General features: G+C 40.4%; 1 protein-coding gene across 3 annotated transcripts; it reads left to right on the top strand.

Annotated features, from left to right (window-relative positions):
* Window positions 1-238: 238 nt before the first annotated feature.
* gtse1 (G-2 and S-phase expressed 1) lies at window positions 239-26,877 on the top strand. 3 transcript variants are annotated; one of them, XM_061720820.1, is made up of 12 exons: window positions 239-353; window positions 545-639; window positions 2,936-2,996; window positions 7,599-8,184; window positions 9,595-9,753; window positions 15,438-15,576; window positions 15,651-16,022; window positions 18,012-18,066; window positions 18,158-18,367; window positions 20,093-20,315; window positions 21,736-21,852; window positions 26,687-26,877. In XM_061720820.1, exons 2-12 carry the CDS (start codon window positions 621-623, stop codon window positions 26,771-26,773), a joined length of 2,028 nt encoding a protein of 675 aa, XP_061576804.1. In that variant the 5' UTR covers window positions 239-353; window positions 545-620; the 3' UTR covers window positions 26,774-26,877. The 3 variants fall into 3 exon arrangements, with proteins under 3 accessions (XP_061576804.1, XP_061576803.1, XP_061576805.1); XM_061720819.1 differs by having other exon boundaries at window positions 26,684-26,877; XM_061720821.1 differs by lacking the exon at window positions 9,595-9,753 and having other exon boundaries at window positions 26,684-26,877.
* The last annotated feature ends 1,060 nt before the right edge of the window (window positions 26,878-27,937 follow it).

The following is a 27,937-nucleotide window of genomic DNA, read 5'->3' as shown; positions in this document are numbered from 1 at the left end:
TATTATTATTATTATTATTATTATTATTACTACTACTAGTAGTAGTAGTAGTAGTAGTAGTAGTAGTATAAGCTGCTGCTGCTTTTATTAAGTCTATTTTATTATTTCAAACATGAGCCATGGTGTTAAAATGTATGTTAAATGTAACTCATTGTTGCGAATCATTGTGACTTTGGACTTCAGTACCCATAATTCCGCTCTGCCTGTCGTCATAGTTTTTCCAGCCAATCCCTGAGCGCGCTGAGGTCACGTGACCAGCAGGCAGCAGATTTGAATTATATGCGAGGTGTGTTTTCTTGTTGCGGTTTGAAAACAGAGCAGAAAAGATTTGGCACTTTCCGGAGGATTTTCAGGTTTGTAATGTGTAGTTGACAAAATGTGATACTGTTTCAGTCGTATGAACTGCTGAATGATGTCAAATCACTCAGTTTAAAGCTCATGTTCGCTGTTGTTCGCCTTAATGTGACAACGGGCTAGGAGGCTAACGTTAGCACGAAGAACGTTGGATGGGGATAATGTTTAATTTTAAAGTATTTCTCTCTAGTTTTGTCATCGCACTTTAATGTCAGACACGTTCCGTGGCTGTGGGAGTGATCTGGACCGACGAAGCGACCAGGAAGATGGAAGACTGTGCAGCCGGTGAGTTCCAGAGGTGTCAAAAGTATTCACATTCATTACTCCGGTAGAAGTATAGATACTAGAGTTTAAAAATACTCCTGCAGAAGTTGAAGTATCAACTCAAGTTTTTTACTCAAGTAAAAGTATAAAAGTACTGGTTTCAAAACTACTTAAAGTATAAAAGTAAAAGTAATGTAAGGGGGAAAAAGCCATTAAGGACAAAAGCCATTGAAAATGAATGCATCTTAGTATTATGCAAATATATTAAAGAACCATATATGTGTACTATTGAGCATTAACATGTGTTAATATAAATATATTAAAGAACCATATATGTGTACTATTGAGCATTAACATGTGTTTCAGAGAGCAGGAGATATGATGACTAGTTGCCTATAAGCAGTACTCGACTTGTAAAAAAAATCAGGGGGGATGGTAGATTTTATCATATGGGGACAGATCATTTGTGCTGATTACAATAATATAATATATTACAAATAATATCAGTGACCAAAACACCTGCAGAAATACTGCAGGAATGACATAGCAGCAGTTAAATGCAGCCTTCTGTAAGCTTTAAATATCCACTGGGCTTACATCAAATACATCAAAACACAACAATAAAAACAGTTTTCTGAACTTATCAATATGACTCTGTCCTTCACAGGATAAGTAACATGGATCACTGCAAAAACTCACAATCTTAACAAGAATATTTGTCTTATTTCTAGTTTAAATGTCTTATTTTAGTAAAAAAATCTCATTACACTTAAAACAAGACTCATCACTAGAAAAAAACAACAATTTTCACCTGTTTCAAGTAGATTTTCACTTGAAATAAGTAGAAATATCTGCCAGTGGAACAAGATTTTTTTGCTTGTAATAAGAAGATAAATCTTGTCCCACTGGCAGATTTTCCTACTTATTTCAAGTGAAAATTTACTTGAAACAGGTGAAAATTGTCAAATAAGTTATTTTTCTGGTGTTATTTTTCTGGTGATGACTCTAAATGTTGAAATAGCAGTAAAACCACATTCATTGATGAAATGACATAAGGCAGTGGTCCCCAACCCCCGGGCCGCGGCCCGGTACCGGGCCGTGGGTCATTTGGTACCGGGCCGCACAGAGAGTAAAAAAAAAAAAAAAATTTTTTTTTTTTTTTTTTAATAATTTCTGTAGAATCCCCGACTGATGATGTTTGACTCTCAAACTGATGGTTCACAATGTTTTTATTCGTTGGATGTAAATACACTGCAAACACACCGTAAGAGCTATAAAGGAATAAAATAAAATAAAATAGTTAGTCTTTCTACATTCATATAAGTTTAACTTAAATACAGACCGACGCAGCTGCTCGCTCGGTCGGCAATAAAGCTACCACAATACATGAGCGACCAAACTCAAGCTGGACATAAATACGGTATAAAATGTGCACAAATCCTTATCAGCAGGTGCTTTTTGTGTCAGTTAGGCTCCACTTCAGCATTCCCGACACTAGTTTAGTCTTTCAGACACACTTTCTACTGCCGTTAAACTTTTACCGTTAAAGTCCGAAGCAAAAATTATGTTTTATTATTATTATTATTATTATTATTATTATTATTATTATTATTATTATTATCACTACTACTATAGCGAAAATACCACAGTTTTTAATGCCAGTAATTTTATTTAGTTTTTATCAGCTACACCTTTAGATTGGGCCGTGAAAATATTGTCAGACATTAAACCGGTCCGCGGTACAGAAAAGGTTGGGGACCACTGACATAAGGGATGGAAAGGGGGGATGGCAGTTTTACAGGGGGGATGATTTGGACCGTTTTTATTTCAGGGGGGGATGCCATCCCCCCTCAACTCCAGTACTGCCTATAAGTATTGTAATGGTGCAAAAAGTCAAACTTCAGAGGCATGTTATCATTTATCCTAACCTTTATTGGAATGCACATCCAAGTTTAGTTGCAGGAATCTGAGGGAACGGATGTAAGAACAAAACTGGACAAGAACATCTGAAACAACCACAACCAAATTCACTCTATCCGGATGGAGCAATTTAACTGGATAGTTTTTTGTTAAAGGCTGAAATGAAATAGAGTAACGAGGCTGTTTTTAAAATGTAAGGAGTAAAAAGTACAGATAATTGCGTGAAAATGTAAGGAGTAAAAGTAAAAAGTCGTCTTAAAAATAATTCCTCCAGTGAAATATAGATAACCAAAATCTCTACTTAAGTAAGGTAACAAAATATTTGTACTTCGTTACTTGACACCTCTGCTTGTTTCATTAACTTTCATTAACTTTCCTTCCTCAATCCTCTTCTCAGAACATCTGTTCCTTCTGCAAGACGAGAAGTTTGATTTCGACGTTTCTCTTTCGCCTGCCAGGTATAGTTTCTCACAAACATGAAATAATCGCTTATTCATCCAGCAGTGGGGAAATGTGGGCAGGAACAAACATTATCATCTGAGTGTAAACATTATAAAAACAAGTATCAGGTCAAATTTGAAACAATAAACGAGCCTGATATTTTTAGTTTGATTACAACTTTGTCAGATGACCTGGATAGGTGTGAAGTGCAGATAAATACATGACTCTTTAAACAATGAGCATGTCAGCTGACGTTGACGTCAGAAGGTTGATCACGTGTCCTTTTAAAGCTGGTGAAAACAGAGTTGGATGTGTTTGATTGTCTATGCATAATAACTCATGCATAACACAGTATTTATGTAGTTTATGTAGTATTATGCTACTGCACAAAGCGAATTTCCCCATTGAGGGGGGAATAAAGGACAATCCAATCTTTACATCCAAATACAGCATCATAAAACATAAAAAAAGACTTGTATTACAAGAAGTGTCATCTTCATTACTGAACTTGGAGTCACAGCATAACAAAATAACATAATAACCTCCAGCTTCAGAACTTAAGCGTTAACTACTGTATTCAACATTAAAGTGGATAAAAACACATAATGAGGGTCCTCGTCGCTGGGATTTCATGTATCACTTTTGACGGGGCACAGACACGATTGTTTGTCACACATTTGTGAAGACGAGAGTGCAGCAAAAAGCCGTTGCTGGTTCGGTTCTTCTGCACTTCACCTGAAGCCAAAGTGAACTCCAACATTATTGGCTGCAGTGCAGGAGTGTAAATCAAATCAAATCAAATCAAACTTTATTTATACAGCACTTTTCAGACAGGAATAACGCAAAATGCTTTACAGAATAAAATCAACATTTAAAATATAAAAACTCACACAGTCATGGTTAAAAACACACATCTGGTCATTTTCACCCACATCCTCACTTTAATACCCACACAGCACACATAAACATTAAAACATAATAAATAAACAGAATCGATTTGATTCCGATTCTTAAGATTCAGAATCGATTATCAAGATTTGATTCGATTCCGATATTGATTTGGGTTAGTGTTATTAAAAATGTTTTTTGAGCTGTTGCATGAATTATATGACTGTAGTTATGCAAAATATTCAACAACTAGTATTGCAGCTAATGATGCTGTAAGGACCAATCAGCTCCCAGAATGCTGATAGAACTGAAACAGAAACATCGTGGGTCAGAATTACCAAACAGATCCAGGGAGGAAACAGAGACGTATAAAATCGTTTTGTTTTTCCCCCCCCCCCCAAATTTCGTTTAAAGTTTTTCAATTTTCGGTCTATTCCTGTTTAAAATTTTTGAGAATTTGGTTTTTAGCATTTTATGCAAATGTAACCCCAAGACAGTGTATAAAGTAATGAAATGTAGACAATTTATGCAATTATAACTGAAAACTTTAATGTTTTCATACCTTTAAACATATCTAAAGGCAAAAGCATGGCACCAGTTATTCTTGTGTCCAACAAAACATTCCTTTTTTGGGCATAAACAAAAAACTAAAAAAGTTGTAATCTAATGATGGGAAGAAAAAAAAAAACGATCCTTAGACATACAAATCGATTTTTAGGAATTAATATGAGAATCGATTTAGAATCGAAAAATCGCTTTTTTTCAACACAGGCCTATAAATAAATACCTGGCTTGATGCTGAGGTGAGGAACGATATCTTGGGGATCTATCCACAGCAGGAGCCCCCCCCCCCCAAAGACCAATGGAATTAACATATCAAAAAGTAAAAACAACCTTAAAAATAAACCTAAAAAGTTAATATGAAAGAATAAGTATATAATAATAATTGAAAAATAAGTAGTTAAAATAACTAGATAACAATAAATTAAAGCACACTAATAAAAAAAATTCAGTTGTAAGCTAAACTAAAAAGGAAGGTCTTGAGCCTCTTTTTAAAGACGTCAACCGTCTCTGAGGTTCTGGTAGCTGTTCCACAGATGAGGAGCGTAGTAGCAGAACAAGGTCCCACAAAAAGTTTTTGTTCTAACTTTAGAAACAGTTAAAAGGCCGGTACCAGAGGAGCTCAGGGTCCGCGACGGCAGATCAGATAAATAAGAAGGCCCGAGACCATTAAGACACTTATAAATAGGGGTGGGTATTGGGAAGGACCTCACGATACGATACGCATCACGATACTTGAGCCACGATACGATACAAATTCCGATTATGCAATATATCCCGATATATTGCGATATTCTACATAGTTCACTGAAAATTTTAAAAATGCATTACACATCTTAAAATCCAAGTTGTATATATGTACATCAGATGATAGTGATAATTCATTGGACAGACTGAGTCAAAACAATGTAATTCAAACTTTCCATTTTAATTATGCAACATATTTGCATGAAAAAACACAATGAAAAGTGCAGTGTGTGCATTATTCTTAGATACAAAATACTCAAAATAAAATGCAGGGTCTCACCCACACTGAAATTGAAATCACAAAAATACAGTACAGCTACTTGCCCCTGACTTAAAATGACAAAAATAAAATGCAGTGTCTCACCCACACTGAAATCACAAAATAAAGTGCAGCTAGGGGTGGGCAAAAATATTGATACAGCAATATATCGCGATACATACATTGAATATCGATATCGTATCGGGAGACTATGTATCGCGATATATTGCCGTATCAATATTTTTGCCCACCCCTACTTATAAACTAATAAAATAACTTTAAAATCAACCCTGAAGTAGTGACCTCGGAGCTCCTCCAGGAGTCCAGATGACGGCCACAATGAAGCCTCCGTAGTTCATCCAGAACCGGGCCTCGTCAGTGAGGAGTTGGCGTGTTGTGGAAAGAGGAAACCTGGCAACCCGAGTTCATGAAGTCCTGTTGACTGCTGGGTCAAGTATTGATCTTGATCCGGTCATGTGACCCGTCGTTTGCCTCCACCGCGCCTTCAACTTTACATCCACTGTCGACACTTTACACTGACACTTTATACTTTTATTTATACCACTACAGTCACTCTATTGTAATTTTTTTTTTTACATTCTTATATTTATATATTTTTTTGTACATAGCGAGACATTCCCCATTTATCTGTTCATTTTATTCTATTTTATTTCTTATTCTATTTGATATTTTCAACGTCTTGCTGCTCAGTTGTCTTGCAATTGCCCCTCGGGGATAAATAACGTTTTTTCTGAACTACCATGACCCATTTACCAAAAAAAAGGAAAAACAAAGAAGGGGGAAAAATAAAAAAATAAAAATTATTATATTATAAAATGGGAAATTTACAGGGAAAATACTAATACGGGAGGACGGCGGGAAAGAGTGGTGTAATACGGTAGTTTCCCAGCAAAAATGGGAGACTTGACAGGTCTGGTACACCGTTCCATCCTCAGCCGTTTCCACCGGTATAGAACGTACCAGACCAATCACAACAGCTGCTCAAGTTGTAACAAATGTTCAATTATTAAGCTTCAGTTATGGTGTTTTGGGAGAAATTCCAATAAGGTTCTAGGAGTGGTCGGCTGTGCAAAAATGAATCAGACACACACTGGCTTTTGCTATAAGATACGAATGCATTTATTAGCAAACAAGAAAAGCAAGCATTTGCATAGAAGACATCCACAAAACTACTCGTTTGCTAGGATAAGGCGCTAAGTTATCCCCCGCAAATGGCAGAACACACACAATTACTCGTTTGCTAAGATAACTCTGTGTCAAGTTATCCCCCGCAAATGACAGACCAACATACATATATAATCACATAGAGGCTAGGCCTTGATAAACTCTCACCTTAACACAGAGGACTGGGAGAGCCGGCAGTCCAGGCAGAGGCAGCCATCAGAAACCCTGGGCGCTGGGCGTTGTGCACTCCGACCCACAGCAGACTCTCACCGGAACTTCCGACTCTCTGTCTTTTATACCTTTCTCGCGGAAGAGGCTGCCCCTTCAACCCCCGCCTGCCAGTTCTCACGCTAAGTCCAAGCCTTGGTTCACACGCGACTGAGCTTCCCGTGTGAACAAGCAGTTACAATAATACTAAACAGCAGGTGCAGACTGTGTTTTGGGAATTCAGGACACAAAACGCATTTTTTCTCCCTTCATATGGTTCTGCTTCAAAACGACAGCGTGCCTACGGCGTTTGGTCTGCGTCGACGCAGACCACACGCCGTCACCTCCCGAAAATTGTAACTACGCGTCGAGGCAACGCAGACGAGAGGGCTGTGATTGGTTCGCTCGGTAGCAACGCATTTCCGGTTTGAAGGAGTAGTGAACTTTAAGGGCTCTTTTCTTCTTTTATGTGTGTGTTTTTTTTTTTTTTTTTTTTTTTTGCACAATAGTTCTTATCTACTTATTTAGTCCTTATCTCTTTGATTTACTGTTACCGGAAAAAGTCGGATAAACCATTCAGAAAAAGATCGCTAACTAGCGGTCGCGGGGGGTACTGCAGCGAAATGAAGTGACGGAGAAGTCCGAAGGTTCACGACGGCGTCACGGCGACGGCATGTGCTCTGCGTTGGGTTGACGCAGAACCATAATTCAGGCTTAAGTCTTTTCCTTCTGGCTCGTTGTTGTGAGATTCTGACGTGTCTGTGCTCTGCAGCTCGAAGGGCGATGAAGATGAAGACGAGGTGTTTGTGGGTCCCGTCAGCCTGAAGGAGCGCTGCGTCTCCGTCGGCATGGTTACCCGCCTGGATGGGGGCGGAGCCGGCGTGCAGGGCGGGTGGAGCCCGCTGAGCGGGGATCAGCTGGAGGCCGTGTGTCAGGAAGCCCACAGACTGGCGGGGCAGCTGCAGGGCATCGGCGCCGTCGCCACGGCGCCCGCGGACGAGGAGTTCCTCCAGGACGCCCGGGCCCAGCTGGGAGTCCTGCGTCCCGCCGCGCTCAGCCCCATCAAACGCCAGACCTTCTGCGTGCGGGACAGTCCCATGAAGACGCTGCCGCCCGCCATCCGGCGCCAACTGCTGGGGGGCGGCTCCGGTCCCGGCACCGCTCTCCCCGCCCGCCGGGCCTCCACCGCCAGGCTCAACACCTCCAGTCCCGTGGCCGGGGTCAAAGGTCAGCCGAGGCCGGTGCTGCGGGGGAAGGCCCCGCCGGGCATCGCCGTGGTGCTGCCGAGCAAACCCGTCGCCCCGGCAACCAGAGGCCGGGCGGAGAAGAGCCGGCTGCCGCCGCCGCCACTAAGCAAGGTTAGGGCGCCGTCCTCCCCCCAGACCCTAGGGCTGGACGATATGGACCAACAGTCATATCTCGATATTTTCTAGCTGAATGTTGATACTCGATATATATCCATATTTTTTCTGTGACATAATTGGGGTTTCCCCCAAAGCATTATAGCATAGCATCTCTGTTAGCATCTCTGTTAGCATCATTTTTTCTGAGGCAAACCCTTAAAAAAACAGTCAGTTTTATTACAAAGCCTCGTGCCAAATGTCACACAGGTACCTTTTATTAACAGAGGTCTGCACAATATCAACATGTATAAAACAAATGAAATAAAAATAAACTGCCTGCATATATAGAACTGTGCAATTAATACAATGTAGACCAAGGGTGTCAAACTCATTTTGCTTGGCGGGCCGGATTTGACCAATTTTTTTCTTGCGGGCCGTAAGCTCAAAATAACAAAAACGGTGCGAAAAATTTTCTTTTTTTCCTACTATTGTTATCTAATCCAATATCAGTTTAGTTACTTTTAAAGGAAATATGCACTTTGTTTACACTCTAATTATGTAAAATATATTTATTCAGGATCTTTTCTTGAAATTTCTCTTTTTTTTCAAATTATGTAAGATACTTTTAATATCATTTTACAAAGATAAACAGAAACAAGTAGTTTTTTTTTAATATTTCGCTTTTTTATAGGAAATTTAATTAAAAGCAAAATCTTTCTTATTACATCCGAGTGTTTCTTTGTGATTTAGAGATTTTTCCAGTACAATTAAGTGTATTTATTTTTAAAAATTGGCGCAGATATTTACGCCAGTGCACCGAAAATGTCAGCACTTCTCTTTTAATTGTTTTACTTTGTCACTATCCTCGTATTCAAAACTGAAATTCTCTGAATAAATATCTTCTATCATCTTTTATAGCAGTCATATTTTTCCTGCGAAAATATATAATAGTAGTCAATTAATAAAAATAAACGACCGTCTACAAAGAAATAAAATCGGAAAATGCATCTAGAAAACTAAAAAAATGGAATAACGATGGATTTGTATAAGAAATATATTATCGGATATGCTGCGATTCATGGCAATTATTTATGCTTTTCTTTTTAGTAAATTAACATTTTTGCGTTGGAAACGTCTCGCGGGCCGCACATTTGACACCCCTGATGTAGACGGTAACAGGCAGACTTTTCCACTGAGGTTGACAGTTGTGCAAATAAAACATTCAAGTCAATTTGTCACAAAATAAGCTATATCAAAATCATAAAAAAAAAGCTATATTGATATAAACGATATTGTCTCGTACCATATCGCGTTTGAAAATATATCAATATATATTAAAATCTCGATATATCGCCCAGCCCTACCAGACCCCCCCCCACGAGCAGACGACCTGCAGCCTGGCGGTTTCTCTGCTCTCTGTTGCAGGCGGCGGTTCTGAAGCGAAGCCCGGCGCCGCGTCCCGCCGCCAGGGCGCCGTCCTGCGAGGACCTGCTCTCCGACTCGGCCAGCGTGGCGTCGGACGTGAGCTGCGACTCGCTGAACTCCAGCCTGCTGGGGAAACGCCCGCTGGCCCCGCCCACCAAGGTAACCGCCAACCAACCTTTATTACCTGAGGAAAACGAGACGAGATGAAAATGGCGGTCATGTGACAATAACGACAATAAATATATAATGCAATATTGTAGATTAATAAAAACCACTAAAATATAGATTACAGAGATATAGATTACAGTGCACAGTTTAGGAAACGTAACAACGCAAAACTTGAACAATTAACAAATGATATTCTTAATCTGGATGCAACACTTGCTCTCGCTCCAACTGATGATTTACTCAAACAACGACTAATCCTTCAAACCGAGTTTAACCTTCTGTCCACGAGACGCACTGAAAATCTTATTAATAAAACACAGAGTAGGACATACGAATTCGGCGAAAAGACTGGGAAAATACTTGCTCATCAGCTCCATCAAAAAACAGCAGATCGAAATATAGCTGAGATATGTGATGAGTTGGGCGCTAAGCACATAGATCACTCAGAGATCAATACATGCTTTCACAAATTTTATGAAAAGCTGTACACCACAGAATCTCTTGGAAATTAGTCATTATTTGATTCTTTCTTTGGGAAAATAGATGTCCCCACAATTAAGAAGGAAACAGCAGCTAGCGCAGGGCTCCAGACTGCGACCAAATGCTCGCATTTTGCGACCAAAATTTGAGTATGTGCGACTGAATTTCATGTCCACTCGCACACGTGCGACCAGTAAATTTGCCAGTGTTTTTTTTTTTTTACACGTTAAACGTGGAAGGAGTGCCTCAATGAACCCCCATATTTGCAGGCCAATGAGTGTGAAAGGGAATGAGTTGGGGGGTCTATTTATTTATTTATTTATTTTTTTCGTTTAATTTCACCAGCTCAAAGCCGGTATTACGCCCGGACGACATTTAATGCGACACAACCCGCTGCCGCCGCGGCGCGCACATAAAGTTAGAAGAAAGAGGCGGCGGGTATGTTTGGTTTTAGTAACATCATGCTCAGGCCATGAGTCTGCAATGGCCCAGACGGGAGACACATGTAGCTCAGTGCTTAACTTTTATTTTTAATCCACTCTATATTCTTCTGGTTGTTCTCCGATATGTCCCCCCTCTAAAGCCTGATTTATGGTTCCGCCTTAAATCGACGCAGAGCTCTGCGTTGTTGTAACGCGGAACCATAAATCAGCCTTCACCCGGTACATACATAGGTTTCTCTAAACATCTGTCCCCGCTACAGTTTTAACTAAAAGAAAATGTGCTCCAATACAGCAGGTCTCATAATTTTATTTTGAACACTGCTTAAAATTTGCTTGACACAAATGAAAGTTAAATTTTAACACGTGGGAAAAACACATAACCTTTTAAGTGATGTGTGTTGTCAGGTGTAATGGCATTTTTAGGTTAGACATAAGAATATTCCTTGGTAAGATCCTTAGTTATTTGAGTGAAGGCAGTGAATTTGGTCGACTGGTGTAAGTTCAGGGTTTTAGTAAAGACACAAGTAGGGAAATGTTATTGGCCAGTACCCCCAATATTTGTACATTTGTTAAGTACTACTGTGTTTAACAGTTACATTCATGGCTGAAAGGTTACTAAGCACTTTGTTACCAAGCACTTTTTTATCATGTGAATGTATGTTTTTTTATATATAATGACAGCAATGGTGCTGTCAGTTTACTTTATGTTGCGGCATCTTTAAAAATGCACAATAAAATGTAACACTGCATTTGAAACAGCACATTGTGGTAATTCATTAATCTGTTATGAAATACGTATTACTAATACACTGAAATGTAGTAGAAATGTAAACATTTGGTTAGCGTGTCGATAAACGATGTGCGCTCCTAAAATTTCTGATTGTGCCCCTAAAAATTTTCAGTTAGGGGCTACTGTGCTCCTAGTGAAAAAAGTTAGTCTGGAGCCCTGTAGCGTTGAAGAACAATTTTCTGTAGAGGACCTCAAAAGAGCTATTAATTCCATGCAAAGTGGTAAGTGTCCTGGACCTGATGGGTTCCCGAGTGAATTTTTTAAGAAGTTCTCGAACCAACTTGCCCCTGTTTTGCTCTCCGTATTTGAAGAATCATTCACTACTGGCTCCCTCCCTCCAACCATGCGACAAGCAGTCATATCACTTATCCCTAAAAAGGATAAAAATCCCCAGGAATGCGGTTCATACCGACCTATTTCGCTCTTGAATGTGGACAGTAAAATTCTTTCAAAGATGCTAGCCTGTCGTTTAGAAGCTGTCCTGCCCTCAATTATATGTGACGATCAAACGGGTTTTATTAAAGGTCGGCATTCTTTTTTTAATATACGGCGCCTGTACAATATTCTTTATGATCCCACTCCACTTGATATTCCGGAAATACTAATATCTCTTGATGCGGAGAAAGCATTTGATCGGGTGGAGTGGGATTATCTTTTTTACACCCTCAAACAATTCGGTTTTGGATCAAGATTTGTTTCCTGGATAAGGGTGCTTTACTCTTCCCCGCTGGCAGCTGTCCGAACAAATAATAATCTCTCCTCCTACTTCCCACTGCGTCGCGGCACTAGACAGGGTTGCCCTCTGTCGCCTCTTCTATTTGCTCTCGCAGTAGAGCCACTGGCGATTGCGCTGCGTGGTGCAGTTGGCATTAAAGGAATACAGAGAAATGGTTCTGAGCATAAAGTATCCCTTTATGCTGACGACATGCTTTTATACCTTTCGGACCCGTTAGTCAGCCTACCAGCAACACTACGTTTTCTGGAAGACTTTGGGAAAATATCAGGTTATAAAGTCAACCTACAAAAAAGTGAGATCTTGCCGGTGAATGCTGCAGCCAAACTGATTCCACTTGACACATTTCCCCTTAAAATAAGTACATATAAATTTAAACATCTAGGGATCTGGGTCACACATAATATCAAAGACCTCTTTGGGGCCAATTTCCCTCCATTGTTTCATCGCCTAAAACAAGATATAGAACGTTGGAATTTACTACCCTTATCACTAGGGGGAAGAATCAATACAATAAAAATGAACGTGCTGCCCAAATACCTGTATTTATTCCAATGTATTCCGGTATTCTTATCAAAATCATTCTTTCTGTCCATAGATAAATTGGTATCTGGATTTATCTGGAACAAGAAAAACCCTCGAATTCGCAAAAGCATGTTACAGAGACACCGTCAGCATGGTGGACTCTCTCTTCCTAATTTTCAATTATATTATTGGGCCGCTAACATAAGAATTTTGTTATATTGGAAGGAGATTTTATCTCATGGCACTGGCCCCAAATGGCTACAACTCGAAAACGCATCCTGTGGTCCCACTTCTTTACATGCCTTACTCTGCTCAAGACTCCCCCTCTCTGAACCTATATCAATGTATACTTCAAATCCTATTGTGAAGCATTCATTTAAGATTTGGAAACAGTTCAGACGAGCCTTTGGACTCAATGACTTCTCGATCTATGCCCCCATAGTGAGAAATCACATGTTTAAACCATCGATTACAGATGAAGCATTTGACATTTGGGCTAGAAGTGGGGTCACCACAATAAAGGATCTATTCATCAACAATACATTCATGTCCTTTGAACAACTGACACTAAAATTTAATATCCCCAGATCACATTTTCCAGAAATTTAGATTTCTGCAGCTCCGTAGTTTTATATCGACATACTCAATCATTTCCCGTCACAACCACCCAGTTCTCTTTTAGATTCAATTTTGAAACTTAGTCCACTATCGAAAAGGAATATTGGGATAGTCTATAATTTGTTAAACACGCACAATTTGGAACCTTTAACATCAATAAGGAATCAGTGGGAGGAAGATTTGGGGATGCAGTTTTCTGATGAAATTTGGTTGAAAGCTCTGGATAGAATTCATTCCTCTTCAATTTGCCTTCGACATACGGTCATCCAGTTTAAGGTTTTATATCGTCTGCACTGGTCCAAATCAAAGTTAGTCAAATTTGTGCCCAATATCAATCCTATGTGTGATCGTTGTGGACAAACACCAGCCACACTTGCACATATGTTTTGGTTTTGTTCTAAACTGAATAATTTCTGGCAATTAATATTTAAAACATTCTCAGACGTTCTAGAGGTACCCATAGGACCTTCCGCTACCATTGCATTATTCGGAGTAGCTCCACAAGATGTACACCTTAGTCGCCGGGCAAAAAATATGATAGCGTTTGCTTCTCTTTTGGCCAGACGACTTATTTTGTTAAAATGGAAGGACAAACTCCCCCCAACTTTTAAATTATGGGTTAACGATCTTGCACGTCATTTGGCACTGGAGAGAATTCGTTACTCCACAAGAGGGTGTGCCTAGACATTCTATGATATCTGGCAACCTTTCTTAACCTATATAGGAAAAATGGACGCCACTGAGATTGCAGGGGTGTGAAACTGACCCTTATATTGTATAATTTACTTACTCGTTATCTGTAATGTTTATTTTTATTTATTTATTTATTTTTTTTAATTTAAATTTTTTTTTTTTTTTTTTTATTTGTATGTTTTTGTCTATTTTTAATTTTATTGTCTTTATTTTCATCTCTGAAAGGTACAATAATTTAGTTGTAGGGATGGGGCTCCGTTGGAGCAAGACATGTGAGGGTTATAGGTGTTTATCCTATTTACTATGTTAATTCAAATCTCTTGTATGTAATTATTTTGTGAAAATTGAAAAAAAACAATAAAAAGACCTTTGAATAAAAAAAAAAAATATATAGATTACAAAATAAAAACTCTGCTAAAATGTGTCTTAATTTTCGTTGACCAAAACGAGACGAAAGATCCTTAATGTCCATGTTTTCAGTAGTTTCTCTGGTTTAATGTCCATGTTTTCAGTAGTTTCTCTGGTTTAATATCCATGTTTTCAGTAGTTTCTCTGGTTTAATGTCCATGTTTTCAGTAGTTTCTCTGGTTTAATGTCCATGTTTTCAGTAGTTTCTCTGGTTTAATGTCCATGTTTTCAGTAGTTTCTCTGGTTTAATGTCCATGTTTTCAGTAGTTTCTCTGGTTTAATGTCCATGTTTTCAGTAGTTTCTCTGGTTTAGTTCTGCTGGGTGACGTTAGTCCTCAATCCCAGTCGCTGCAGCGGGGAATCAGATCCAGAAGAACCAGCTGCAGAGTTAGAGGCTGATGCCGTTAACGCAGAGCTCTAGTTCACGTATATTAAAAACAATGTTACATAGAGAAACACGGGGATCTGCTCTGGGGGGAAGAAGAAGAAGAAGAACCATCTTTGGATCCACTTTCCTACATAGACGTGGAAAAGAAAACCCAATGTGTCGTGGAAAAAGACGGGGAGCAATGCAGAAAAATAAATATGTTGTAAACTCAAATTAGAGTCTATAAGGTAACAATAATATAATAATAATAAGATAACCTTGTTTGAATTGTAAAATGGGTTTGGCTAAATACAATCTTTGACTAAAACGAGACTAAAACGGTCCTGGACAATTCTGACTAAAATGCTCAGACTTTTAGTCGACTGAAACTTGACACGACTAAAAGGAGAATGAACGTGACTAAAACTAATAAAAACTGAAATGATAGCTTGACCCAAAGGCTAGACTGAAACTAAAATTGAAACAGGCTGACAACAACAACACTAGAGATCACAAGTCAGCGCCTGGTTGCCGTAGCAACCCGTGCCGCTCCAGTTCCTTGTCATGTTGCTGTGGTGATTTTTTTATTTTTTTTTTATTGCTCTACTTTCTCTACAGGGCGTCAAAGCGAGGAACCCGTCGGGCGTGAAGGCCTCGGGTCCGCAGGGCCGCAGGGCGGCGGACAGGAAGAAAACGTCGTCATCCTCGTCGTCCATGTCCAGCTTCAACTCCAGCCTGTCCGCGTCGCCCACCAAAGGTATGCTGGGAAATCTCACCTGGTCGCTCTGAAACGATGAAACCTTGAAGGTGAAATCATGAATTTTCTTGCAGGTAAGCTGAACTCCTCCCTGAACCCCGGCCCCGCTGGCCCCGCCCCCAGCGGCGTCGGCTGGCCCCGCCGCTCCACCGCCTTCACCGCCGCCGAGCCGGGGCCCTGCGCGGCCGGACGCCGCTCGCTGTCCGTCCAGTCCAAGAAGGCGTGCGACGCCGAGCGGGCCAGAGCCCCCAGGTGCACGCCGCTGAAGAGGCCGGAGGCCACGCCCCTCCAGCCCACGCCCCCCCGGAGGCTGCCGGCCAGGCTCTCCTCCGTCACCTCGGAGGCCGCGGCCCGGCCGCAGGGCGACCTGAGGGCCAGACCCAAACCGGAGGCGCTGGTGCTCCCCACACCCGGGTCAGCGGGCAGGGGGGCGCGGCGGGGAGAAGGTGAGGACGCCGCCTCAGTAGGGATGTTTTAGTTTTAGGCCCAATCCCAATACACCCCCTACTTTCTTTCACTCGCCCTTCTTTTCTTCACTACCCCTAAAAAAGAAGGGACAGATTTTAGGGCACTTGAAATCTTCCCAGGTGCTTGTCCCAATACTCCCCCTCGTTTTCATCCCTAACCTGATCAGGAAGCTGAGAGCCAAAAGCTGTTTTATTTTCAGCTGTAGCGCTGTTAATATGCCACTTTATTAAGTTTTAATATTTTAAAATCCCCAATCTGGGCTCAGTTTATCCAAATAATGCCTGTTAAGAAATTTGACACGATGTTTTCGGAGATGAGAAGAGCCGCCGGTTCGGAGCAGCAGCAGCTCACAGCCGGGGGGACAGACGTGTCCGCCGGGTCAACCTGCACCGTCGTCCCGGGGGAGAAACCTGCAGCTCTGTGGAGAATTGCCGCTGGCTGAATTAAATCATTTAGGAAGATAAATGTTGGTTTAATAGATGAAATCTAACAGTTGTAGCTACGCCTGTTAAGAAATTTGCTCTGAAAATTTCGTGATTTCTGCCTGCCGGCTCCGGAGCTGATTTATGGATCCGCGTTAAATGGACGCAGAGCCTACGGCGTAGGTTATGTAACCTACGCCGTAACCTAACAGGCTTTATTCCGGCGCGATCTTCGCGAAGAACGGGAAAACTAGTGATAATTTACATTCACTGAGTGAATATTATGAAAGTAAAATAAATATTTCTCGCTAGAAATGTAATCAAACCGCATTTTTATGCAGAAACTAACTTAAAATATTGATTTTATTCACTAAAAATAAAAATGTCCCCCATGTTTTTTTTTTTTATTCAGTCCGCAAATGATGACGAAAAGCATTCTGGGAAATGTTTTGGTCCCTAGTTCAGCGAGTCAGGATCTGAAATCCCTCGATCCGTAGGGAAAGATTCATATCCACTACACTCGTTTTCTCCACTCCCCTAGGTGAAAAGAGGAATTGGGACACCACTACCCTCACAGGAACGCGCAAAATTTAGGGGAAGGGATGAAAACGAGGGGTAGGGGGAGAATTGGGACAGGGCCTTAGTCTAGTCTTTGGGTCCAGCTATCATTTTAGTTTTTATTAGTTTTAGTCAGTGCTGGGCGGTATGACCAAAAATTTATATCCCGGTATTTTTCAAAATTATATCGGTTTCACGGTATATCACGGTATTTCTTTTTTTCATGCACAACTGGGTGTTAAACACATTTTCTAATGATTTGGAAAGGAATTGCTGCTGTAAATTGGCTTAGAATGGCCTATTTTACTGTCATGAGGAGGAAATATTGTAGAAAAACATTAATGTCCACACTAGTATAAATAAATTTGATTTAGGCATGCTTTTCAAAGAAAAAAATCTTTTACAAAATTACAAGGTAGAAAATATTTATTGAACATAAAAAAACTGAACATGTTTTAATTTCCCAGCATTATGTTGTTTTGGTTCCACCTCCTGGTGAATGTTGGTAAAATTCTTATGTGGTTACTTTTTGGTTGGCCAATGATTTATGTTTGTGGTGCAACAGTTACGGAGCGGCCAGTCTATTTATATTACAACGTCGTTATTAATTGTTCGTTTTTTTTCCCACTTATTCTACCGAACACCGAAAGTGTTTTTTTGCCATTTTCGGCCGAACAATTTCGGTTACCGAACAATCGGTGCATCACTGCTGCTAAACAGTCCCCTCACAAACAGTGTCCAGCGGCGCTACGTTCCCAACGTTGTGTACTGTACATACTCACCGGTATTACGGTATATGAAAAATTCCTATCATAAGAAAAATAAACACCGGTATTCGGTATGAACCGGTATACCGCCCAGCACAAGTTTCAGTTGACTGAAAGTCTGAGCATTTTAGTGGACGAAAACTGATGACATTTTAGTTTCCATCTCGGATGGATGGATGTAGTGATGTTTTTGTTTTTATCTGATGTTTCTGTTCCCCAGATGTGTTGAAGGCGTTGAGGCCGACGCGGCTGATGTCCACCAGCTCCGTCGACAGGTAAGACGAAGCCCCGCCCACCACGCCACGTCTCGGGTCTGAGGTTAAGGGTTGAATTCCTGACTTAAGTAAACTCCTCGCCCCCCCACAGCCTCCCTCAGAGACCGTCTGCTGCCCCCCCGACGCCCCTGCAGACCAGGGCTCGGCGCCCGTCCGCCCTCCCTACGCCGGTGAAGCGCAGGCTGTCGACCGCCCCCGGCGCCGCCATCGCCACCCCCCCGGCCGGCGAGGCCGCGGCCGCCCACGGTGACGGACCCCGACGGCAGTCCCCGCCCCGGCTCAGACGTGAAACAGGAGCCGTGTAGGTGAGATGGGGGGGTCGCGCTGCGGCATCATCCGTAACTAGGGCTGGGCATCCCAGGGCTCCAGACTGCGACCAATTGGTCGCATTTTGCGACCTTTTCTGGAGGCCGTGCGACATAGTATTTTAACTAGGAGCACCAGCAGATCCAGGTTTACCGTGAACATGCCAGATTAATTGTTCACGAAAATAAAAAATAGACTTTAACACCCGCTACTTTTTGCTACCTGTTGTAACCGTCAAAAATAACAGTAACAGTTGGTTGTTGTAATGGATACATTGTTGCTTCCCTGACGCGGAATGATATTCTGTGATAAGGCTGTAGAATAGAAGTTTTGATGAAAAAAAAAAAATCACTTTCCATCTGAACAACAGCAAAGTCCTGAGGTGCCTGCGCAAAGACGACAAACTAAAAACAACACCATCGATATAACTTAAAGACAAGAGTATCTCTCAATGTTTTTCAAACTAAAAGCAAAATAAAACTGGATTAAACTGGACAGGTGGGGCATGTTTGCTTCCATGAAATCCAGCTCTCAAGTGAATGACAGCTTCTTGAATGTTGTGAGGCATTTGCTTAATTCAGATTTTTTTTTTTTTTTTTCATTAAAACTTTTTCTCAGAATTCTGAGATAATTATCTCGTCAATTGAGAAAAACAGAGCATATTTTTTTTTTCTCAAGTGAATGGAATACGCCAAGGAGGAGTTGCCATTCACAAAATTCAGGAGCCTGATAAAACTGTTAAAAAAACGGAGTTCAAATAAATCCCACTTACTGCAACGACACAGCATGTGCACAGTTCATTGATGTTATTGCTGATATGAAAAAGCAGTACATTGCTATTACTTGTCTGTGTTTATTGCTAAATTATCAGTAATGCAGTTAATATAGACAAAATTATGAATATGTTGTGTCGATATAGATGCTCCTAAATTTTGTGCTGGTGCTCCTAAAATTTTCAGTAAGGAGCACTGGTGCTCCTAGTGGAAAAAGTTAGTCTGGAGCCCTGGATCCATTCAAATGTCAAGATTCGATTCCAATTCTTAAGATTCAGAATCGATTATCAAGATTCGATTAGATTCTGATATTGATTTGGGTTAGTGTTAATAAAATTGTTTTTTGAGCTGTTGCATGAATTATATGACTGTAGTTATGCAAAATATTACTATTAGTATTATATTGAGATTCAACAGCAAGTATTGCAGCTAATGATGCTGTAAGGACCAATCAGCTCCCAGAATGCTGATAGAACTGAAACAGAAACATTGTGGGTCAGAATTACCAAACAGATCCAGGGAGGAAACAGAGACAGATGAAATCAGTTTTATTTTTTCCCACATTCCGTTTTTATTTGTTCCATCCAAGACAGTATATAAAGTAATGAAATATAAAAAATTTATGCAATCATAACCTAACACTTTAATGTTTTCATACCTTTAAACATATTTAAAGGCAAAAACATGGCACCAGTTATTCTCGTGTCCAACAAAACATTCCTTTTTTGGGGATAAACAAAAAAAATAACCAAAAGTTGTAATATGATGATGGAAAAAAAAATACATAAATAATAAAAGAAAAAAAAATCGATCTTTAGACATGTGAATCGATTTTTAGGAATTAATATGAGAATCGATTAAGAATTGGGAAATCGATTTTTTTCAACACAGGCCTATCCGTAACCATGACAACGGCCACGTTACCTAACGCCTGTTCTTCCCCGTAGCCCCGATCCACCGCAGCGCGAGCAGAACGGCGTGAAGCGTCCTGAGGTCCCGCCCCTCCGTCTGGAGGGGGAGGAGTCGTCCGTCAGCCCGCCGCCCGACACCCGGCAGCCCGGCCCGCCGGAGAGCCCGGGTCGGGGGCCGGGGCTCCAGACGGGCCCGGGTCCCGCCAGGAACCTGATCGAGCTGGACTCCACGGAGGAGAGCACGGGCAAGACGCAAGAGGTCAGAGCGGCTGGCGGCGATATTTCAGAAAAGTTATTTTCACCTTCAAAAGAAAGTTTCTTCTTCTTTCAGAAGCTCATGAAGCATGCTCGTGCGTGCGTGCGTGCGTGCGTGCGTGCGTGCGTGCGTGCGTGCGTGCGTGCGTGCGTGCGTGCGTGTGTGCGTGCGTGACACATGTAGCTCAGTGCTTAACTTTTATTTTCAATCCACTCTATATTCTTCTGGTCCGTTCCCCTATATGGTCGCCCTCTAACCTGGTACATACATAGGTTCCTCTAAACATCTTTTCCAGCTACAGTTTTAACTAAAAGAAAAGGCAGAAAATGTCAGAAAAATAAAAACATAATAAAGCTAACTAAGTAGTTTTCAATTTTAGCTCTGTAGTCATTGATGGATAAAACAAGCAGCACTGGTGTCTAATGTGCTCCAATACAGCAGGGCTCAGAATTATATTTTGAACACTGCCAAAACTCAAAATCTTATACTTTAACTTTAAACTTAACTAGAACTTAAAATGTGCTTGACACAAATGAAAGTTCAATTGAAACACGTGGGAAAAACACCTAACCTTTTTAAGTGATGTGTGTTATCAGGTGTAATGGCATTTTTAGGTTAGAAATAAGAACATTTCTTGGTAAGATCCTTAGTTTTTTGAGTGAATCAGTGAATTTGGTCGACTGGTGTAAGTTCAGGGTTTTTAAATGCACAGCCATGAACCTACTGGATTATATAATTTAGTCTTAGTAATGTCAATTAACATCTAACATCTTATGTATATTTATAATTGCTCTTTAACTAAACAAAAATATGTTTTATCCGATTAATCGATGGAATTTTCAGTAGAATGCTCGATTACTAAAATATTCGATAGTCGCAGCCCTACTTCAGAGCATTAACCTTTTAAGAAAGTTGTCGGACAGACGAGCGACATGAACCTCTGTTTACGCTCATGTATCCAGGACGGGGTTCTTTCCTTCCAACAGCCACATTTTTTTTTTGTTCCAACGAATGGAAACAAGAACAAACTTGTTGTATTTGATGCTTTTAACTGCAGTTGCCATGGCGATGAGGCAAAGACGCCTGCAGGGAGAAGCTGCAGCGCCCGTTGTAGGTGTCATCTCAGGCCCCGTTTACACGTAGCATAAACAGTGGTGTTTCCATGCGTTTTGGCCGTTAGTTTACACGAAAACGAAGCTCAAAGTCTCCAAAAACGATAATTTCTGAAAACTCCGGCCAAAGTGGAGATTTGCAAAAACTACGTTTGCTAGTAAACAGAGGGAAACGGGCATTTAGGCTTCAGAACGTCACATCATGCGACAGAAACGTCACCAGCGTCATGTGTGCGACGGTCTGAGAGTCTAGTTTTCATTCAGGCCGACCAGCTTTGGAGGGAAAAGCCAGTAATGTCTCTCCTCCTCAGGTCCTCCTCCTAGACCTTCCCACTCCAACTCTGCGACCCCAAGAGAAGCTGCTGATCGACCTGAGAAACACCCCCGACTTGATCCGCACCAACTCCAAGACCTGCAGCTCAACGCAGGTAACCCATGTCCGTCTTCCTCACTTTAGTCTCTAGTTTAAAACATTCATCTCACAGTTTAGCCGGGAGGGAATCTGTCAAAAATCATGAAAATCGTGCACTTGGTTTTTGATATTTGGCATGTTGGTAGTTATGGAGACAAGGTTTTCAAAAACCACTGCAAACCAATTGGGACGACCCCTAGTGGCCGGTTTGCTCCTAGATTGTTGTATATTGTCACTTTCTCTACTTTTTTGGTGCTAAGAATTCAATTCTGAGATAAATTTCCTATTTCAAGGTCATGTTGAAGGTCAAATTTAATTTTCACTGTCATTTTTTGCCCAAAAAACTCTAGAATTAAGTCGCATAGAAATATTATAGAGGGCTCTAGACCCTTATTTCACCCCCAAGAAATGCAGTTTTCTGTTTATTGGACAGTAGTGTCAATAATCTCACTGGGTGAGAACAGTGGCCTTCATTCATTCATTCATTCATTCATTCATTCATTCATTCATTCATTCAGCCTTAAGATGGACAGAACCTCAGAACTAAGTCACAGTGAAAGAATAGGATTTTATTAAAATAACACACAAAAAACATCAGCTCTGTGGATTTAAACTCTACACCTACAATGCTGCCTCTATAGCCTTATTGATTCATTTTTAATTTTCTGCAAACTGGCCACTAGGGGGCCGGCCCAATTTGTTTGCGGTGGTTTTTGAAAACCTTATGTCATAACTAACACCATGCCAAATATCAAAAACTTGTCACCAAGTGCACGATTTTCATGAATTCCCTCCCAGCTAGTTGGAGTCACCAGGCCTGCAGCGTCATCGACGTCATATTCTGACGTCGACGCGTCGCCACAAATACGTGGGTCAATGAAAAGAAAGAGTTCCCACTGGAACTGTGACCTCCTCACAGCCCAACAAAGTCCTAAAAAAGCCCCAAAAAACAGCCATAAGTCATTAAAAGTATGTAAATACTTTAAATTTAATCCCAAACACCTTTTAGAGTTGATACCAGAAAAAACGAACACGATCAAATTATGGTCTGCATCAGCTCCTACATTCGATGTTCTCTGGTCATAACAAGTTTTTTTTATTGGTTAGAAGAATCTAAAGTGCCACCGGAAAATGATTCCTACCGAAAAACAACTTTTTTAATAAAATATGTAATTTAGTTTGAATGCAAACAATCAATCAAACTCAAACAAACAAACTGCAGTCCAACAAAACACTTTAAGAATAAACAGGCTGGCTTTTTTATTTTTTGTAATTTTATTCTATATTTATATTTTGCTTTGCAAAACTGTGTTTAATAAACTATATTATTAAAGTTTTTTTTATATTTATTTGATACATTATGGTTTTTATTAATCGAACAGAAAAATTATTGTTAGAATAATCGTCCAATTACTCCTTGCCCAATGATCGCCCGATTAATCGTTTAATAATAATCGTTTAATAATGATCGTTTACCTCCATCACTAGGAGTCACAAAGAAACCGTTAGTTTTTTTTATCGCTTTAAAATGAGGTTTATCTACTAAAGGTATTCCATGGGGATAGTTATGGTGTGTTGTGGAGAAGTTTACGTTACTGCAGCAGATCATGAACATATTAGGAGGAACGAAGGTCTCATCTATGAATCTGGAGTGAGCTGGAACTCTAGACTCTAGACGAACACGCGTCATATTATGTCATAGGGACTAGGGATGGGCGGTATGGACTAAAAAATGTATCATGATAATTTCTGGCATTTATCACGATAACGATAAAAAAAATACCAATACAAAAACGTCATCAATGGAATTTATCTTTCTTTCTTCTTTCTTCTTCTTTCTTTCTTTCTTTCTTTCTTTCTTTCTTTCTTTCTTTCTTTCTTTCTTTCTTTCTTTCTTTCTTTCTTTCTTTCTTTCTTTCTTTCTTTCTTTCTTTCTTTCTTCTTCTTCTCTTTCTTCTTTCTTTCTTTCTTTCTTTCTTTCTTTCTTTCTTTCTTTCTTTCTTTCTTTCTTTCTTTCTTTCTTTCTTTCTTTCTTTCTTTCTTTCTTTCTTTCTTTCTTTCTTTCTTTCTTTTCTTTCTTTCTTTCTTTCTTTCTTTCTTTCTTTCTTTTCTTTCTTTCTTTCTTTCTTTCTTTCTTTCTTCCTTCCTTCCTTCCTTCCTTCCTTCCTTCCATCCATAAATCAGTTTTACACAAAAACGTCATCAACGGGAATTTATCGTTTTTACCGCGAGATACAAATTCTTACCGTGGTGAATTGTTTTGACGGTTTATCGTGAACGGTAAAATATCACCCATTCCTAGGGACTTTAATTACCGTCAGCAGGTTGCTTGTTGTGCTGAGACTTACTATCTTATTTTTTGTGAATGGAGTCGTCTGTAGTCGTCTTACTTGACGATCTGACAGTAAGTCCGTCTTCCTCTTGGTCTCTAAAGCTGCTCTCACACGATAAAGTATGTTAATTTTCAACCACGATCAGTCAGTGTTGTTGACAAAAATCGATAATAAGAATAGTCTCCAACGAATTTAATAGTCGACTATTGTCGGCAACAAAAATAAAGAGTGAGGCATCTCTTTTCTTTCTTCTTATCTCTGCTGAGAATTGTATTATGTACAATAGGTTTCAGCCGCTATTGTCACCGTACGGGATTTTCAGCAGAGTGAGGCATCAACGTCCTTTCCTATCTGCTGAGTTGCACATGCGCAATAGAGTACAGCGCCAGATAAACAACATGGCTGCGGCAAAACAGCGACGGAAGACATCAAAGTTCATTAAAAGATGTATTTTCGAATGACATGTCCATCTTTCTTGTCCTTTATTGTAAATTAATGCATAATTTTTAAAAAACTCAGGCAAAAATTAAAAGCTGAGAGTTAAATAAGAGCAATTTAATGAGATTCATACTAAAGCTTGAATTATGGTTCTGCGTCAAATCGACGCCGTGCACACGCCGTCACTGTGATGCCGTCGTGAACCCTTCGGAATTCTCAGTCACTCCATTTCGCCGCGGTGCAGAACCCCCCGTGACCGCTAATTCGCGATATTTTCCTGAATGGTTTATCCGACGTTTTCCGGTTACGTGAATCAAAGAGATAAGGACAACTATTGTGCAAAAAACAAAACAAAAAAATCACACATACACGAAGAAAAGAGCGCTGAAAGTTCACGACTGCTTCAAACCAGAAACCGGAAATGCGTTGCTTCCAAGCGAACTAATCACAGCCCTCTCCGTCTGCGTGTGGTCTGCGTCGCCTCGATGCGTAGTTACAATTTTCGGGAGGTGACGTCAGTGTCAGCGTCATTGACACCATATGGTCTGCGTCGACACGTAGCACATGCCGTAGGCACGGCGTCGTTTTGACACAGAACCATAACTCAAGCTTAATACTACTAATTGTTTGAATAGTCGACTAATGGACCGTCAGAGTAGTCGGTAGTTGCAGCCCGAGCCAGGTGGGATTGGTTCCCTGTTAAACACAAGACGTATGAAGGTATGAGATCCTGAGATGGCTTTAGGGAGCTGCTTGAGTGGTAGGGCTGGGCGATATATCGAGATTTTAATATATATCGATATATTTTCAAACACAATATGGTACGAGACAATATCGTTTATATCGATTTAAATTTTTTTTTTTTTTTTTTTTTTTTATGATTTTGTGACAAATTGACTTGAATGTTTCATTTGAGATTTGCACAAATGTTTTGTTATTTGCACAACTGTCAACCTCAGTGGAAAAGTCTGCCTGTTACTGTCTACATTGTATTAATTACACAGTGTATTTTTAATTTAATTGTTATGCAGGAAAGGGATATTTGTTTTATTTTATCAAGAAGCATTTTTATTCTATATATGCAGGCAGTTTATTTTTATTTCATTTGTTTTATACATTTTGATATTGTGCAGACCTCTGTTAATAAAGGAACCTGTGTGACATTTGGCACAAGGCTTTTTTAAGGGTTGGACTCAGAAAAAAATGAAGCTAACAGAGATGCTAACAGAGATGCTAACAGAGATGCTATGCTATAATGCTTTGGGGGAAACCCCAATTATGGCACAGAAAAAATCTATATATATCGAGTATCGCCATTCAGCTAGAAAATATCGAGATATGACTTTTGGTCCATATCGCCCAGCCCTATTGAGTGGATCGACCGACATGAAGACCAAGGAGGTCTGGATGCTTCTGAGGGAGGTTGGCGTTGGGCGGAGAGAAAACAAATCCATGAGAGTTGGTGCGTTTCCACCAACAGTTCAGTGTAAATCTGGCCGTCTCCTCGGCCCCTTCAACCACAGTGTTTCCACCACCGTTTTATTTATTTATTTTTTTATATATATAAACATACACTGCTGACGTAGCGATTGAGATTAAAAGAACCTCCGTCGGACCTCTTTATTAGTGTAACATGACAACAAGACCTGAACCGACTCGTCAGTCCATCCATCGTTTTCTTCACGTCTCTAACTTCATCAAATATACTCGTAGCAAAATGTCTCCGGTTCAAACGTCTAGGCTGAAGAACGGCCCTTTCCTACTACAGGGCTGTTTTTTGGCCCTGTAAAGGTTCCTGAAGGCCACATTCCAGGGCTGGTCCTGCTAATGGAAACACGCAAACGGCCTGGCCCCAAAAAATGTACCCGGAACTCCCGCAAGTGGAAAATGCGCCTATAGACGGTTTAATCTGCATTAGTTATAATGTGAAGGGTGTAAGCAGTCGGCTCAGAAGAAGAAATTAACATAAATAAGGCGATCACAGAATCCTTTTCTCAAAAGATGAATCATTCTTTTGAAGTTTTCATCTAACTTTTAATGTTTTCTCCTCTTAAAAACTGCTTTGTTTTGTTTCAGCAGCTGATTGATTTGAGCTCTCCTCTTATCAAGTGGAGTCCAGACGACAAGAAAGAGAACAACGCTCCGCTCATCAACCTGTCCTTCTGAGCCTCTTCATGGATCAATAATTCTCTACTGAAGCAAAGTATTAATGTGTTTTTAAATTATGAAAATATCTGAATGAATAAATCTTGGTTAAGTTGTACATATAACTTTCTGTCTGAAACCGTGTTTCTTTCTGGATCACCTTCTAACAATCACTACAGTAGAAAAACTTAAACAAATCATGAGACACACACACACACACACACAAAAAAAAGCCGGGACTCCAGGGATAATAAACCGTACACAGGTACATTTACAACTGATATTGAATCACTGTGAATACATCAATGGCTGGGTTTCCCAGATCAGTTAAGTAGTTCTTAACAGCGAAAGACTTCTTTCAAACCTTCTTAAGGAGCCTGTGAAAGAAAATCGCGTTTCCCAGAGTTGCTCTTAGCTTAAGTATCTCTTTCATTAAGAAGGAAATGAAAGATGCTGCTGACCCAGTCTTTAAAACCATCTTAGTGAACAAAGACTCACAGATCCAGCCGCGTCAGGCAAATCAATATCACACCAAGCAATGACATATTAAAACAATGCACCCCGCACAAATTTTGATCTATTTTATACTTTAGATTTATATTGTTTAGCATTTATTGGTGACAGCAAAGGGGAAAAAAAAGAAAAATAAGGAATAATAAGGAATAACAAGTGTGTTCCTGTATATGCTTTATGCATTACGCACAAATAAAACGATCATCATGAATATCATTTATTTGATGATTTGGCTGCTATACAGCATGTTCTCGCTGCAAATCAACCGCATCGCCGTGCGCGAAGCAGAACTGTTTAAATGAACGCATTCGTGCGTCAGCACTTCAGTCCCCTGGACGTGCTGTCGGACCGGGCTGTCCAGGCAGCCGTGACACCTGCGCCGTGCCCGAGCCCGAGCCCCTATGTGATGACAGGGAAGCAGCAGCTGAAGAACGAGATCCTTTGATGAATCGTTCATACAGTCTCAAATATAATCAATGGTGTCGGTTTATATTAAAGAATCTTTTTGCCCAGAAGAACCTGCACCTGCACCGCGGGGTTTAGGATAAAAAGACGCGAGTCGGGATGCAGGGTCTCAGAAGAGGAGGAATACGTGCGAGGCGGTTCTGATCTCCGCAATCTGAAGCCCTCTATAATTGTAAAAAGAATTTCACTTATCACAGGTTCTTTTTG

This window comes from Cololabis saira, chromosome 5, assembly GCF_033807715.1.
Source record: "Cololabis saira isolate AMF1-May2022 chromosome 5, fColSai1.1, whole genome shotgun sequence".
NCBI classification, from domain to species: Eukaryota; Metazoa; Chordata; class Actinopteri; order Beloniformes; family Belonidae; genus Cololabis; species Cololabis saira.
The sequence above is the reverse complement of the archived record's forward strand: the minus strand, read 5'-3'. Positions and strand labels throughout refer to the sequence as shown.